Source organism: Malaclemys terrapin, chromosome 13 (genome assembly GCF_027887155.1).
Source record: "Malaclemys terrapin pileata isolate rMalTer1 chromosome 13, rMalTer1.hap1, whole genome shotgun sequence".
NCBI classification, from domain to species: domain Eukaryota; kingdom Metazoa; phylum Chordata; order Testudines; family Emydidae; genus Malaclemys; species Malaclemys terrapin.
The window spans coordinates 26260852-26278114 of record NC_071517.1 but is presented as its reverse complement, the minus strand read 5'-3'; the positions used below and the strand labels follow the sequence as shown (position 1 = coordinate 26278114).

Genomic DNA, 17263 nt, shown 5'->3' with positions numbered 1-17263 from the left:
AGAAAATTTAGCATAAAAGTACCCAACCGGAAGATGGAAGTTAAGGTGGAAGTTAAAGTTGGCCAGCCCTAGTCTAACACACCTTCTTCTTGCTCCTTGGTATAGCAGTTATATCGATTTGTACTCCCAGATGGAGCTGGGCAAATAATTGATTTGTTGGTTCACTGGCAGTTCCAAAAAATAAAATAAAATAAATCAGTTTGGGTTGAACCAAAACTAATGTTGAACCAAAACTAACTGACAGGTATTCTGGGGCTCCTCCTATGGTTGTTTTGTGAATGGCACCTAAATCCCCTTGTGAATCTTGAGCGGACATTTTCTTGGGCCTAAACTACCAGCAAGTTCATTAATGGTTTTGGTTGACCTAAAACTGCATTTTTCAACAAATGAATTATTCGAAAATTTTCACCCAGCTCTACTCCCAAGCGCTCACACATTGATACAGTAGATTAATGAGATCTAAGTCAGACTGAGTCCATCCCTCCAATTCTGTTCATTTCACCTCTGTGGGGTGACACAGACCCAGCAGACATACAGTACATTGCTACCTTCTTTCCATCATTTTCTTGAACTCCACTCTCATCAGGAAGCCACGACACATGGCTTGTGTGCGGGTGATAAGCTGTGCCAGTTTATCATCTCTCATCTCCTCTAGAAGACCCAGAAGCCCTGCTTTGAAGAACACCTTGAGGAAGAGAATGTTACAGACAATCACTTTCATTCTGTACAGAATACAAATAGACAGTGTTTGAATCAAAGAGTGTTTGTACCTTGGTGTGACCAAATTTATACTGGGTCTGATCAATATCAATGGACCCAAGTAGTTTCTCAGAAGCCTTCTTGCTGTCCATGAACTGTCCTTCTGGAATGGCGCTTGCATTTAAAATCCTGTATCTGTGGGAGAAAACAAAATATGAAGAAGCTCACATTGCTCACAATTCTGGCCACACTGGCCATAACTCTGTCACTGCCTTTGTCCTCCCATGAAGCCCCTATTCTGAGTTCCCACAGACAGACCAGACCCATCATGAAATTCAGCTTTATGGTATTTAAAGGGCTACATAGTCACCTGGCATGGCCACTCCACTGCTCACCCAGCCCATTCCCCTCCCCCCACACAGGAAAAGTGTGGCATTTTTGCTGTCTTTTGGACTACACCTGTTTGGTCCTAAATTTCTTCTATACACACAGCATGTGCTGGGCGCTGCAGTGACTACAATAGTTAAAGTAGTTAGAAAATGCAAGCTACTCCACAGAGAGAGAATGGAACAGGGACTGGAGGAGTCTTACCTCTGTTTAAAGTCTGCATAAATGACTCTGCTGGGGAATCCTTTCCTGCAAATTCGGATCCCTTCCAGCACGCCGTTACACCTTAGCTGGTGCAGTACGAGCTCATGTTCCATGGCACCTTAACAAATCACAGCATAAATTAGTACTTCTTTGTGCAGCCCAGAGGGAATGGCTGCATCTCACTAAGAGCTCTGTACACTGGCGCTTCTTACCGGGTGTCTTCGTTTCATTGGGAATGAGGCATCGCACAAAGTGAGGATGAGTGCTTCTCAGATTGCTCATCAGCTTGTTTAAATTCTCCTGTGAGACCATAAGCAAAGGTTTAGGTTAACCAATGTGACACCTTGGCAGATGTATGCAGATCTATGTACTGATAAAGACAGTAAAATGTTTATAATGTGATCATGATTTGTAGCAAACTGTTGACCAGTGTTTGAAATTCAGACAAATGAGCTGTCAGGTCTTACCAGCAGGAGCCATTCTAACCTATGCCTCCCTCCTTCTTGTAATTTTGAAACGTGTTAATAAATTGAAATTAAATAATTAAAATAGTACAATTGAGCCTATGGGAAATGGCCATTATGACTGGCAGAAGAGACACTGGAGTTGCTAAAACATAAGGCAACTTTCAAAAATCTGGGACAAACATCAGAAGTTTATTCTGAACTTAAAATTTAATGGACTGTATGTGAGGATAAAACACAGGCCTGAATGCAGACTCTCCACTGCCCACCACCTTGTCTAGTCATTGACACCTGAACAAAGTGAATGCAAGGTGGGTGTCAGGCACTGCCACTCATGGGGGGGAGGGAGGAATTCTGATTTGGGAGCTTTGTACACCCTGTTTGCACTCCTTTGCACCAGTGAAAGTGACACGCAAGGTGTCAGGCAGGGGAGAATCAGGACGCTTAAGAGGATGAGAAAGGAAGGGGGTGAGAGGCAGAAGGAAAGTGAGACACAAGTGACACACTCAGCTCTTCAGTTATAATCAAAGATATGAAGGGTGCCTACAGACCCGACCCCATTGCAACACCCACATGTGGGGGGAAGGGCTGCACAGTTTATGGTCCTGAATCATTTTCCTCTGAAAGGGTAAGTAGAGGGAAGGGACACGTTAAGCCCCATATCAGAGGATGATTTTGTTTTATATCATTTTTGACATCATCCAGAGGAGACAGTGACTCTGACATCATCCAGAGGTAACAATGACTCTGGCCCTTATTCTCGTGTTGTTAATTAGGCAAAACTCCTAGTGACCTGCCTGGAAGTTTTGTTTGAGGAGTGCAGCCCTTTGCTCTTTATGAGCAAGGAGGCTTTGCATGTCAGAACTAACTGGAAACCAGGCTTTGCAGAATTAAAGGGGGTCTTCTTTCCTCCTTCACATAGAAAAGAGATTTATAATGACCACTGTACTGTACCCTGAAAAGAGCAGAGACGGTCTGGAAAGAAGAACCCTTCTTCTTGCCTCCCTTCTTGCCACCACCACCACTCTCTGAATAATACAAGAAAAGGATGCAATTAAAATGTAAAGATCTCATGAAGATTAACATTTTGCATATTTTTAATTCTATAGGAGTCACCTGCTGTGTGCCAAAGAAAATACTGATTTCACAGAAATTACCTGCATCTCCACCATACGCGGCAAAGAGCAAAGCCAGTGTTTTCAGTGACGATTTCTGGTACAGCCCAATGACAGTTTCATTCAGAGGATCCTTGTTCTTCTCGAGCCAGCCAGTGATGTTGTAGTCCACAGTGCCAGCATAGTGCACCAGGGCGAAGTGGGCCTCAGCCTTTCCTTTGGCAGGCTTGGGCTTCTGGAAGTTGTTGGACTTGCCAAGATGCTGGTCATAGAGCTTGTTCTTGAAAGACACATCAGTTGCCTTGGGGAACATGCACTCCTCTTCCAGGATGGAAAAAATACCCATTGGCTGAAAGACACAGCAACAGATGAGAAGAGAGAGGAAAAAGAGATATTACAAATCAGCCTCCTAGACAATGTGAGCATCTCTTGGTTGCATTCAGAAGGGATATTGTGTCAGTGAATGTGCCTTCAACAAGATGAAATTAGAGTAACCTCCCTATGGTATCTATTTGTAGGTTTGAAAATAATAAAGATATAGCTCATGGGAAATCACCTTGCATGTCCTAGACAGATTTTTAATGTGCTAGAGAGTTAAAGTGAATGAAACAGGAATCATTCTAAATCTCTGTTTCTAGGGGTGAGGCCGTGCATTTCTTTAGATGTCCTTCAAATAGTGACTGTGTCTCAGTAACTGAAAAGAATTCTAAAACTAACACAGTCCTTTTCTTTGTGGAAGTGAGCAGGGACAGGGATGGTTGCCATACAGTTATATGTGGTTGCCTTGTGACCCTATCCCAAAGTTATGGATTGAGACCTTTTCACAACCAATGTCCAATATATTTATTTAATTATTCAGAGTATATTAAATAATTTACATGCACTTGAGCATGCATTTATTCATTATCTTAAGTATAGCAAAATCCTTTAGAAGCTAAAGAACCCTTGAGCACATAAAGCATAAGAACCTTCTCAATGAGCTCAATGCAGGCAGCCAAGTCCATCCCAAAGTCAATGAACTCCCATTCGATTCCTTCCTTCTTGTACTCCTCCTGCTCCAGCACAAACATGTGGTGGTTGAAAAACTGTTGCAGTTTCTCATTGGTGAAGTTGATGCACAGCTGCTCCAGGCTGTTGTACTACACAAAGGGAAAAAGAAGATATATCTATATGTAAAATCCTGTGCACACCTGATATACCTAACAATGACTCTTCTTTCAACTCATCATGTCTGTATAACTAACCTGGGCTTCAATGGGATTCTGAGTTCTCTTCCCTAAAACTAGCCAGATGTTTTGGGATTCAATCCTCAGCTCTGCATAGACATTTCTGCAGTGTAAGGCCCAGGCTTGTTCAGCTATTTCTGTGCTCTGGGGCCCAGGCCTACTCAGGCATTTAAGCTCTTGGTCCTGATCATATATTAGGATCTGGGCCTGCCCAGCTCCTTTTGAGCTCTCAGCCCTCTGGCCTACTCAAACATTTCCAGATACTCAGCTGCAAGCCTGCCTGGGAGTTAATGAGCTGTCCTCTAGGTGCCATGAACACCTACAATAATTTGCGTTAGGTGGAGAATAATTTCTTTGCTATTATGCACCACCTGTTAACAATTTGAAGGCACTTTCAGTGTAGTTGTCATTTCTACATATACCACACAAAAACTATCCAAAAATGAAATCATTGGAGGCTCATACTACTGTGGAGGAAGATCAAGAGACACCTGTTTTTTGTGGAAAAATTGGAAAGAGTCCAGCGGAGGGCAACAAAAATGATTAGGGGTCTGGAGCACATGACTTATGAGGAGAGGCTGAGGGAACTGGGATTGTTTAGTCTCCAGAAGAGAAGAATGAGGGGGGATTTGATAGCAGCCTTCAACTACCTGAAGGGGGGTTCCAAAGAGGATGGAGCTCGGCTGTTCTCAGTGGTGGCAGATGACAGAACAAGGAGCAATGGTCTCAAGTTGCAGTGGGGGAGGTCCAGGTTGGTTATCAGGAAAAACTATTTCACTAGGAGGGTGGTGAAACACTGGAATGCGTTACCTAGGGAGGTGGTGGAGTCTCCTTCCTTGGAGGTTTTTAAGGCCCGGCTTGACAAAGCCCTGGCTGGGATGATTTAGCTGGGAATTGGTCCTGCTTTGAGCAGGGGGTTGGACTAGATGACCTCTTGAGGTCCCTTCCAACTCTGATATTCTATGATTCTATGATTCTGTTTCTGCAGAAAAGTCAGGCTTTTCCAGGAAATTATTTAAATAATTAAAAAAAAAATAACCCTCAAAGTTCTCAGAACCCATGAGCATCCCTTCCAAGAACCTGCTGTCAAATCTCTGCTCCTTACATCGAAGATCTCAAAGCCAGCAATGTCCAGGACACCAATGAAGTACTGTCTGGGCTGCTTGGTATCCAGCTGCTGGTTGATACGAATGACCATCCACAGGAACATTTTCTCAAAGACAGCCTTTGCCAGAGCACCCACAGAATTGTTCACCTAACCAGTGGGAGAGGGACTGGAGTTACCATACAAAGCAGAGGAAGAAACCTGGGTGTGTTAATTCAAACCATGAATTCTAGATCCCCAATTGTTACCTGCTGCACAGTTTGACCTTTGGTCACATATTCATTCCCAACCTTGACTCGGGGGTAACACAAGGCTTTGAGCAGATCAGCTGAGTTCAGACCCATCAGGTAGGCAGCTTTGTCAGCCACTAAACAAAGAGTGAGAGGAATGAACCAGTAGCTCAAAAATAGACTTTGGTGTTTTTTATAATGACTAGAAAAGAGCAATGAGATCTCTTTGTGTTTCACCAGCTACCACATACTATTAATAACTCCAGTAATTATGGAGTTTAGAGCTTCCTTTATTTCTTGATTTCTTGCTGAAATGTTTTGCATTTGATTCAGAGGGTCTGTACATCAAGTGATTGAAAGAATTTGTCAAAAAAATATCCCATATGGTCTGAATAAAAAATGTTAAAGGAGAAAGAAGCAGATGAACAGCCAGAATGAAAAGATGGTTTTGAAGCTCTTTCTTTGCCACTTTACTGTGCAGCCTGTATAGAGATTCTGATTTCTGAATGATCGGAATAAAGGACTCAGGTTAGTGGCCATATTCCATGCTGTGCAACCCCACTGACTTCAACAGGATTACAAAGGGATGTATTTCAGTGCAGCATTTGGCCTAGAAACAAATGAGAAAGTCTCTCTTCAGTTTCAAACCATGGCCCAAATTGTGTCCACACAATGAACATGCAGCTCCCATTGGCATAGGAGCTGTGCATGCCTTCTGGGACAGAATGGAACTTCATGATATTAAACTAGTATAAATACCCAATGCTGGCCCTCTCCTGCCATCACTTCCCCACTGCCTGTCTCATCTCATAGCACAATCCATGGGCTGGTTAGGCAATAAAACACCTGCAGGGCCCTTTCATGTGTGAAGCCAAGCTGTTTTACAAAGATGGCCATTTTAGAGATGGGGAGGTTGAGATGCTTACACCTTATGTGTCATTTACACCCATGTGTAGTAGGTATGTTATAGTAGTGTGAAAGTTATTAGTGACCCCCCCCTTAACAGAGCAGCCTTTATGTCAACCAGCGGCCATTAGGGGGAAGCAACACTTCAAGTACACAGTAGCCTGAACTTTTCAACTGTTTTCCCTTCAAGGCCTTAAGGTAGTTGGAGCTGGTCCCAAGCCAGTTTTCACTGACCAGATAGCAAAAGCACGGGTCTGACTACCACCAATCAAGTGTTAACACTGCAAGGACCTTTGTCTGAATGTGTATAAAGGATCTGTAAAATGTGTGTAAGACAGAGTTTTTGTACCAAGGTGCAAAGCTCTCCTTTCTTCTGCAGAATAAAGCAACTCTTCCTTATCCCTGTCTGGCTCTCAGCTAGGTGGACCCGATATTTCTGTAACAGTAGGTATGATATAACTTAGATCAGCCCTTATAGCCACCTCCCCCATGAGTTAAATTGTGCGAGCTCAGCACAAGTGATAACTAAGGCTTCATTTTTTGCTTGTATTATTGAGAGTTTAGCTCAGATTCTGCTAATACCTTCCGTGCCATCCGGCTCTGCCTGCTCCTCACGCTGCTTCTGCTTGAACTTCATGTTCCCATAGTGCATGACTGCCCCTGTCAGCTTGTATATGGCCATCTTTTCATCAGAATTGAAGCCCAGAATGTCAATGGCGCTCTGTCAACAGAATCAGGAAAGGAAAGATCTAGCAGCTAGGTGACTTAGGAGCCAAAGCCCCATTGACTTATGATGGGATTTCAGCTCCTAAAGCACTCAGACATTTTACTCCTTCTCTGGTATAGGTAATAGTCCCTGTGCTACTTTCTGTGTGCTACTCACATCTGTTGCTATGAGTTCCTCCTGATCATCGATGCTGGCTACTGTGATCTCACCTTGACTCACAAAGGGGAAGTCATATGGGTTGGTGGAAATCAGAAGCATCTCTGAAAACAAGAATAGATTCCAATTTTTACCTGCTGCAGTTTGGTCTTTGGTCACGTATTTATTCCAGACCTTGCCTCAGGGTAACACAGGGCTTTAAGGGTATATCTACACTCCATTGCAAACCCAGGTCTGTGGGCCCCAAGCCTACAGACTCAGTGTTTCCAAGCTTACACATGTGCATCATGCTGCATAGTAAACCCAGGTTTACAATTGAATGATCTGTTTCTCAGAACCATGCTGATGCATCCATATTGCTCTCAGACTCGAGTCAGACTTTCTGCTTCTGGGGACCCAGGCTTGTGCTGTGATCCACGCTGAGAAATGACGGAGCTTGGACCCAAGTCACAGCAGGATTTGGGGTTGTACCTACCACCCCACATAGGACCCTGGTCCTGACGACTTACTGACCCGAGTCAGATAGATTTGAGTGTGAACTGTAGAGGAGGGGTTGGGTTCAAACCTGAGTCTGAGCCTGGGTTTACACTGCAGTGCAGACATGTCCATAATTGCCCATGTAACAAAGCTTATCAGTTAGTGTTACTCAGTGACCAGTTCCACCAAAAGAGCTAAAACGTTTCTTACCAATTAATTCTGGCTTCTTGTTGGACATGATCTGATAAAATATGTGGTAGCTTCTTTCCGCCTTGAGCTGGAAAGTGACTCTAGATTTCTCCAGCAGATCTGGCAAGGCAGGTAAAGTACAATTAGCCACAAGAAAACACAATGAGAAAGAAAGAGAGACAGAGAATTGTGACCCTTAAAGGGAGGTCCCTTACATGTTTCAATGTCAGCAGAAGCCAGTTTCCCTGTGGTACCAAAGTGGATTCTGATGAATTTACCCTTTAAAGGAAAAAAGCCATTTCATTTAAAACCTTCAGAGACAGACTCATAGACTCATAGACTTTAAGGTCAGAAGGGACCATTATGATCATCTAGTCTGACCTCCCGCATGATGCAGGCCACAAAGCCATCCCAACCCTTTCCCTTGACTCTGCTGTTGAAGTCCCCAAATCCTGTGGTTTAGAGACTTCAAGTAGCAGAGAATCCTCCAGCTAGCGACCCCTGCCCCATGCTGCGGAGGAAGGCGAAAAACCTCCAGGGCCTCTGCCAATCTACCCTGGAGGAAAATTCCTTCCCGACCCCAAATATGGCGATCAGTAGAACCCCGAGCATGTAGGCAAGATTCTCCAGCCAGACCCTCATTGGCCATTGATACTATTTACCAGCGATGGCACACTGTTCATTTGACTAAAATCATGTTATCCCATTAAACCATTCCCTCCATAAACTTATCTAGCTTAATCTTAAAGCCAGACAGGTCCTTCGCCCCCACCGTTTCCCTTGGAAGGCTGTTCCAATATTTCACCCCTCTGACGGTCAGAAACCTTCGTCTAATTTCAAGCCTAAACTTCCCCACCGCCAGTTTATATCCATTCGTTCTCGTGTCCACATTAGTACTGAGCTGAAATAATTCCTCTCCCTCCCTGGTATTTATTCCTCTGATATATTTAAAGAGAGCAATCATATCCCCCCTCAGCCTTCGTTTGGTTAGGCTAAACAACCCGAGCTCCTGGAGTCTCCTTTCATACGACAGGTTTTCCATTCCTCTGATCATCCTAGTGGCCCTTCTCTGTACCCGTTCCAGTCTGAGTTAATCTTTTTTAAACATGGGAGACCAGAACTGCACACAGTACTCCAAATGAGGTCTCACCAGTGCCTTGTACAACGGAAGCAGCACCTCCTTATCCCTACTAGATATACCTCGCCTAATGCATCCCAAGACCGCATTGGCTTTTTTCACCGCCACGTCACATTGTCGACTCATAGTCATCCTGCGGTCTACCAGGACTCCGAGGTCTTTCTCCTCCTCCGTTACTTCTAACTGATGCGTCCCCAGCTTGTAACTAAAATTGTTGTTAGTCATCCCTAAATGCATCACCTTACACTTTTCACTATTAAATTTCATCCTATTTCTGTTACTCCAATTTACAAGGTCATTCAAGTCTCCCTGCAGAATATCCCGATCCTCCTCCGAATTGGCAATACCTCCCAACTTTGTGTCATCCGCAAACTCCTACAATTGGTTCCGAGGTCAGTAATAAATAGATTAAATAAAATCGGTCCCAAAACCGAACCTTGAGGAACTCCACTGGTGACCTCCCTCCAACCTGACAGTTCACCTTTCAATACGACCCGCTGCAGTCTCCCCATTAACCAGTTCCTTATCCACCTCTGGATTTTCATATCGATCCCCATCTTTTCCAATTTAACCAATAATTGCTCGTGCGGTACAGTATCAAACGCTTTACTGAAATCAAGGTATATTAGGTCCACCGCATTTCCCTTATCTAATAAGTCTGTTACTTTCTCAAAGAAGGAGATCAGATTGGTTTGGCACGATCTGCCTGTGGTAAAACCATGTTGTAATTTGTCGCAATTGCCATTGACCTCAAGGTCCTTAACTACTTTCTCCTTCAGAATTTTCTCCAGGACCTTGCACACTACAGATGTTAAACTGACAGGCCTGTAGTTACCCGGGTCACTTTTTTTCCCTTTCTTGAAAATAGGAACCACATTAGCTATTCTCCAGTCCAACGGTACCACCCCCGAGTTTAAAGATTCATTAAAAATTATCGCTAAGGAGCCTGCTATTTCTCGCGCCAGTTCCTTCAGTATTCTTGGATGAAGATCATCTGGACCGCCCGACTTAGTCCCGTTAAGGTGTTCAAGTTTGGTTTCTACCTCGGATACGGTAATCCCCCCTCCTGTATCCCCCTCTGTCACGCTGCCAATATTCCTAATCCCTTCATTGGCCTCATTGAACACCAATGCAAAATATTTGTTTAGATATTGTGCCATGCCTAGATTATCCTTAATCTCCACTCCAGCTATAGTCTTCAGCGGTCCCACTTCTTCTTTCTTTGCTTTCTTCCTATTTATATGGCTATAAAACCTCTTACTATTGCTTTTAATTCCCCTCGCAAGGTCCAACTCTACACGGCTTTTGGCCTTTCTCACTCCATCTCTACATGCTCTGACCTCAATAAGATAAATTTCCTTACTGATTCCTCCCCTCTTCCACTCTTTGTACGCTTTCTGTTTTTTCCTAATCGCTCCTTTGAGACGGTCGCTCATCCAGCTCGGTCTAAATCTCTTGCTTACTAACCGTTTTCCCTTTTTTGGGATACAAGCCTCCGACAGCTCCTGCAGCTTTAAATTAAAATAATCCCAGGCATCTTCTGCCAGAAGTGGGATTTGCAAAGCTGCCCTGGGGGTCCCTTCAGCAGGTTTGAACCTCAGCCAAGATTTATATTATCAGTCTAATGATAGGAATGTATATGGCCCATCATTGCACTTGTGACTAGGAGCAATTTTGTCAAAAAGACTTACAAAACGAGAGGAGTTGTCGTTCCTCACGGTCTTGGCATTACCAAAGGCCTCCAGCAGGGGGTTGGCACTGATGATTTGATCTTCAAGGGTCCCCTACAAAGTAACAATTATTGTCAAATTAAGGTTGTTTTAAACCACGTGGCAGTTTCAGAACAGAACATTTAATCCCATCCCTAATGACCAACTCACATGCATTTTGCCTGGCTCGTCCTTCTTCTTCTCCCCAGAAACTGCAATTGTTGCAAAGTACTGGATGACACGCTTTGTGTTCACAGTCTTTCCAGCACCGGATTCTCCGCTGTCAAATCAAACAGAGAAGCAGAGAACACATAACCAAAGAGTTTCTTCCTGCAGTGCACAGCAAAGCCAGCAAAAAAATGGAGGAGGGAAATATACATACGTGATGAGGATCGACTGATTCTCCCGATCTGTGAAAGAGACAGAATCAAAGAGACTTTTAAAAGAATTACTGTGTAACATTGAACTCACTGAAAACTGAGTGAAACAAATAAGTGCTGGGATTTGCAAAGGGGCCTCAGGGCATCAGGCAACAAACCAAAAGTCCATAAAAATTTGGCATCTACCTCCCTTAAGCCTCTTTGAAAATCCTAGCCATAATAAATAATAAATATAAACTCAAACAGATCAATAGAGCCGTCGCAGGATACTTATACCCACTTCCCTGTCACAGAATTCCCTCTTACAGCAATCTGATGGAGCTATTTATATCTCTGGACAGCAAAGCGGTATACAGAATAATGACCTGATCCTCAATTTATAACCATCTGCATAACACCAGTGCAAAAAGAGTGCAAAGTGTGTGTGAATTACCGCTCAAGGTGTAAGGGAGTGAAGAATTCTGATGCACCACTTAGCACAAGTATAATTGACACACACGATGCAAAGTCAGGAAGAATCAGGCTTCCTGAGAACAGAGTGTCATGATTCTTCTTTGGGCCCAGCTAGAGCCAGAATGTGCAGAAGCAGATATGGACATTCTGTACTTTTTCCATTAACCACACGATTGTGAACTTCCGAAAAGGTTTGCTTTGGGTTCTCTGAGAGCTGGGCTAATGTTTGGGTCAGGTTCAGTTTGTCTTTGGACGAATTTGTGTTTGCACATTGCTAGTTTTCAATGTTTTTGGTGTCTTTAGCTGCATGTCATATTTCCCGGAAACAAGCTTGTGATTCCTCATATGAAATTTTCACTCTATAATCACTTTTCAGGAGTTGAGCCACTCACCGGTTAACATGAACTGATAGGCGTTGTCAGAGATGGAGAAGATGTGGGGAGGGGCCTCTTGACGCTTTTTGCCCCTGTAGGCAGACACAACTTCTGGGTTGTACACTGGCAGCCACTTGTATGGGTTGACAGTGGCACAGAAGAGACCAGAGTAGGTCTGAAAGAAAGGGAGATAACGTGATTGGCTTCCACATGATTTAGTGTAGCTGTTAGTTTGGAAGTCCAGGAAAGACTTCGGCCTGTACTTACATAGATCATCCAGGCTGCATAACGCTCTTTGAGGTTATACAGGACGGCAGGTTCATGGAGATGGGTCATCATTGCCATGTCCTCGATTTTATCATATTTGGGAGGGTTCATGGGGAAGACTTGATCTTCCTTAACAGTCAAAGTCTGGAAGGAAAGAAGAGACCCATTTCTATCAGCTAAAAACAGAGGAGGAACAAAATGCTGTTCCTAACTCCTTGTTTTTACTCACTTCTCCTTTGTCAGTCTTGACTGTGACCTTCCCTCCTTCCCTGCTCTGGATTACGCTTTTCACATAGGATTCCTTGGAATGCACCACAAAGACCGATGTCTTAGCATCGAAAGGCTTGTTCTGGTCCTCAATTCTCTCCTTCTCTGTCTTTCGGAGGAAAGGAGCTGCCACCCCATAGGCGGCCATCTCAGCATCCGACGACATGGCTGCTGTTATCTAGGGCAGCTCAGCAGTGAGCTCTGATGGGGAGAAAATGTGTGACATTGACTCACATGCTGTTCATTTAGAATACTCTGCCATGTCAGTTTCTTACACTTGTTTAACTGGCCACATCACTCCCAACTGCCCCTCCTGAGACCTGAGTGAGAGGCTTTCCCAGTCATTTAGATCCAGACTCTAATTTTGAGCCTCTATTATCACACTGTTAATTCTTTCCCTATTTATACCTTTCCTAACCATATCTATAGAACCAGAGGTCCTGCAGTTCCAGTGGGATGCACACCATTGTCCACCCACCCATTGCCAAAGGAACACCATTGTTTATAGGAACAATGTAAGTAGATCCCTACATGAGGGACCAGGAAGAGTCAAGAACATACCAGGAATTTTGAAAGCCCTCTTAGGTCCTCTTTCCTGGGTACATTTTAGACTGTGTTTTGTGGTTACAATGAAAGGGTTGTTGGGGGCACTGGAAAGTGGGCGTTTTCTTGCATTGAATAATAAAGATAATGCTTTTGATGTAATTTAAGCTTTTCATTCAGGATTCCAATCCCATCTTATAAGTATGACCTCCCTTCTTTGTATTTGATTTTGTATTTGGCTATATTGAAACATAGAATCATAGAATCATAGAATCATAGAATATCAGAGTTGGAAGGGACCTCAAGAGGTCATCTAGTCCAACCCCCTGCTCAAAGCAGGACCAATTCCCAGCTAAATCATCCCAGCCAGGGCTTTGTCAAGCCAGGCCTTAAAAACCTCCAAGGAAGGAGACTCCACCACCTCCCTAAGTAACGCATTCCAGTGTTTCACCACCCTCCTAGTGAAATAGTTTTTCCTGATATCCAACCTGGACCTCCCCCACTGCAACTTGAGACCATTGCTCCTTGTTCTGTCATCTGCCACCACTGAGAACAGCCGAGCTCCATCCTCTTTGGAACCCCCCTTCAGGTAGTTGAAGGCTGCTATCAAATCCCCCCTCATTCTTCTCTTCTGGAGGCTAAACAATCCCAGTTCCCTCAGCCTCTCCTCATAAGTCATGTGCTCCAGACCCCTAATCATTTTTGTTGCCCTCCGCTGGACTCTTTCCAATTTTTCCACATCCTTCTTGTAGTGTGGGGCCCAAAACTGGACACAGTATTCCAGATGAGGCCTCACCAATGTCAAATAAAGGGGAACGATCACGTCCCTCGATCTGCTGGCAATGCCCCTACTTATACAGCCCAAAATGCCGTTAGCCTTCTTGGCAACAAGAGCACACTGTTGACTCATATCCAGCTTCTCGTCCACGGTGACCCCTAGGTCCTTTTCTGCAGAACTGCTACCTAGCCATTCGATCCCTAGTCTGTAGCAGTGCATGGGATTCTTCCGTCCTAAGTGCAGGACTCTGCACTTGTCCTTGTTGAACCTCATCAGGTTTTTTTTGGCCCAATCTTCTAATTTGTCTAGGTCCCTCTGTATCCGATCCCTACCCTCTAGTGTATCTACCACGCCTCCTAGTTTAGTGTCATCTGCAAACTTGCTGAGAGTGCAGTCCACACCATCCTCCAGATCATTAATAAAGATATTAAACAAAACCGGCCCCAGGACCGACCCTTGGGGCACTCCGCTTGAAACCGGCTGCCAACTAGACATGGAGCCATTGATCACTACCCGTTGAGCCCGACGATCTAGCCAGCTTTCTATCCACCTTACAGTCCATTCATCCAGCATAAGTTGTTCAAATGAGCTAAGCTTTATAAGTGATCCAATGTAGTCTGTATAACTGACCTGTCATCATCATTTACCACTTCACCAATTTTAGTGTCATTTGCAAACTTGAGCATTGATAAAGAGATTGGCTAGCATTGGGCCAAAAGCAGCTCCCCCTGAGCCTCCATTAGAAATCTGCCAATGGATGATGATCCTACATTTACAATCACTTCTTGAGATCTATCAGTTAACTAGTTTTTATTTCATAGTGCTTTTTTTGTTTTATCAGAATGTCATGTGGGACTAATTCAAATGCCTTATTGAAGTCGAAGTGTATTCTTTGAACAGAGTAACTTTTATCAACCAAATTCATGATCTCCTATAAAAATCACGTTTGTTTAGCAAGATCTATTTTCCATGAGACCAGATTGATTGGAATTAATGAATCTTAATTAATTAATTATATTGCTTTACTGACTGCATTCCATACCAGCTTTTCCATGATTTTGCCTGGGATCAATGTTAGGCTAACCCATAGGTGCCGGAGCTAGGGGTGCAGGGGATGCTGCAGCACCCCCTGGCTTGAAGTGGTTTCAATCATATACAGGGTATACAATTTGGTTCATCGCTCTCACCACCCCCACTATACAAATTGTTCCAGCACCCCTGGGCTAACCAGGTCATCTTGTTTATCTTTTTTAAATATTGGCTTAACATTGGCTTTTTTTCATTTCTCTGGAATTACTCCAGTGTTCCAAGATTTGTTAAAAATCATCATTAGTGGTTCAGCCAATTCTTTTCATACATTTGGGTACAAGTCATCCAGTGTTGCAATTTAAGAATGGTTACTTTAATAGTTACTCTGTCTGCCTGCCTCTCCCATGCCAGTTAATCAAATATTATCAATATGCTATTACTCCTTTTATAGTTTCTTTATTTAACTATACAGTGCATTAATGGCACTGTCAGACTGGTCAAGATGTCCGTGTGAAAGGGCCACCAGCTGCCTTAAACGCTTCCTGAAATCCTCTTCTGAAGGCATTTTCACACATATAGATCTAAGTGCCACTCACTAAGCTACTCTGCGCAGTAAGAAATGAAAACTTGATTAGGATTTACCAGAGAAATGTGTCTCTCTTTCAGCTGGGGCACAATTATTGTCAGTCATGTTTGGGGTGTGGGGAAAAAGCAAATTCTGGATACGTGTTCATTAAAATAATAGATTTAGTCTCTGGACAAGTAATTAGATTCTATTCCCTGGTGGGTCTCCTCTTTTGGGCCACTCTGTCCTGGTTTATTAGGGACCTATGAGCTGGCGTGTAGGAGTTCACTGTGTACAATTATGTTGTGATGTGTGTATTCAGGAGAGGTATCTCAGAGAGGACACTTGCTGGCCCAGCATTAGTGGTCAGTGGCTTCAAGTCCAGCCACTTTAGAGACCTGCCTGTCGCAGGCAACAGAGCCCAAGCGCAATATACAGTGCATTTACACAATGGGCATAGATATTAGGGGATACAATGACTGCCTATTGAGCTATATAGAAATCCCACTCTAGAGGGTCACTCACCATCCCCTGGGAATTAGCAAATCAGGATCTTACCTCTTTCGTGATACCAGATGGATAGTATGCAGACTGGAAGCTGGTCAATATTCTAAAATAGAAATAGAAATTCCTTTCTTATTGCTGCATGAAACTCCAGTGATAAATTGGAGATTGAAAATGTATAGATGACTCGAAAAGTGGATTTAAAAGTCCTGCTGTCATACGCAATCCCTCCTGGAAATGAGTGCTAGCGGCAGCAGGAATGCAGTGGGATGTGTGGAATGCAGAGTGGGCTCCCCCTCCCTTCAAACCCAAGTCCCTTACACTCTTACCTTAGAGCTTTCTGTGAAAGGACAAGACAGACTGGTCTCAGGGGCTTTTATAGGGTGTGAGCTGCAAACACAGCAGCCGCCTCCTCTTTCTTAGGTCAAAACATTTTTGGCAATCTTGTCTCCTAACATAATTCCCATTCATATTAGATGTGAATGGATATAATTAGCCATAGTTCTGTGAATCAATCTCCTATAAATACTTTAACAAGGGAGCTGGCAGGGGCAGTTGGGGAGGTGAAAGGGACTGCCTGGAGTTTGTGCTTTGTGCCTGAAATCAAGCAGAAGAAGAGAGACTGGGAAGAATCTAGTTCCTGTTATGGGAGACAGCTCCTAGCAGAGGGAGCAGGGAATGAGACAGAGAGGGGAGAGAGTTCCAGGGGCATGTAGCTGGAGAGAAAATTGGGGTCTCAGGGACAGGGATCTAGCAGTGGAAGAAGGTCCCTCAGTCTAGCAGGAGGGAGTCTGGGAATGGGGGCATAGCTGACAGGAGCAGGGGACCAGAGAGGATATGGATGTCTGGGGAACAAGGGGCCTGGAGGCTCAGGGATGGGGGAACAAAGAAGAACGGGGATCCTTGGGGAAGTGGGATAGGGAGAAGAAGTAAATCCAGGGCCAGAAGGGAGGGCAGTAAGTGCAAGGGAATAGCTAGGAAATGGGGGTCAGTGGAAGGGAAAGAGCAGAGAAATGGAAGTCCAGAGTCAAGAGACTGGAGCAGGAGTCCTGAAGAAGAAGGTCCCCACGTGAGTGAGTCCAAGGGGAAGGACCCTGGAGATGGTGTGGATGGGGAGTGTTAAATGGATGCAAAAATTATACATTCTACTGGAAAGGGGCAAGGAACAGCTACCCCCAGACTGTGATAGGTAGCCAGATTCTACCACCCCTGATATGGGGAGGGTACATGCATCCCACATTGTTATGGAGGGAGCAGATGCATCCCAAACTGATATGGGAGAACAGGAGCACCCCACATTGATCTGGAGGGGGAGGTGCCTCCTGCTATTTTAGGGAGATCATGTGCATCCTCCCATTGTTGGTGGAGAGT

At 44.2% G+C, this 17263-nt stretch overlaps 1 protein-coding gene across 1 annotated transcript in view; it reads right to left on the bottom strand.

Moving 5' to 3' along the window:
- The window catches only part of LOC128848161 (myosin-1B-like), a 32128-nt gene extending 15888 nt beyond the window's left edge, over positions 1–16240 (bottom strand). The window contains exons 1-21 of the mRNA XM_054047969.1: positions 16222–16240; positions 15947–15998; positions 12436–12674; positions 12207–12350; positions 11958–12114; positions 11115–11142; positions 10904–11012; positions 10715–10807; positions 8101–8164; positions 7907–8005; positions 7220–7323; positions 6919–7057; positions 5422–5567; positions 5201–5350; positions 3838–4008; positions 2912–3218; positions 2709–2782; positions 1503–1590; positions 1291–1408; positions 771–894; positions 549–685 (exon numbers count right to left, since the gene is read on the bottom strand). Coding sequence (XP_053903944.1) covers positions 549–685; positions 771–894; positions 1291–1408; positions 1503–1590; positions 2709–2782; positions 2912–3218; positions 3838–4008; positions 5201–5350; positions 5422–5567; positions 6919–7057; positions 7220–7323; positions 7907–8005; positions 8101–8164; positions 10715–10807; positions 10904–11012; positions 11115–11142; positions 11958–12114; positions 12207–12350; positions 12436–12639 — 2456 coding nt within the window. The 5' untranslated portion in view covers positions 12640–12674; positions 15947–15998; positions 16222–16240. The remainder of the gene's footprint in view (positions 1–548; positions 686–770; positions 895–1290; positions 1409–1502; positions 1591–2708; positions 2783–2911; positions 3219–3837; positions 4009–5200; positions 5351–5421; positions 5568–6918; positions 7058–7219; positions 7324–7906; positions 8006–8100; positions 8165–10714; positions 10808–10903; positions 11013–11114; positions 11143–11957; positions 12115–12206; positions 12351–12435; positions 12675–15946; positions 15999–16221) is intronic.
- Positions 16241–17263: the final 1023 nt, after the last annotated feature.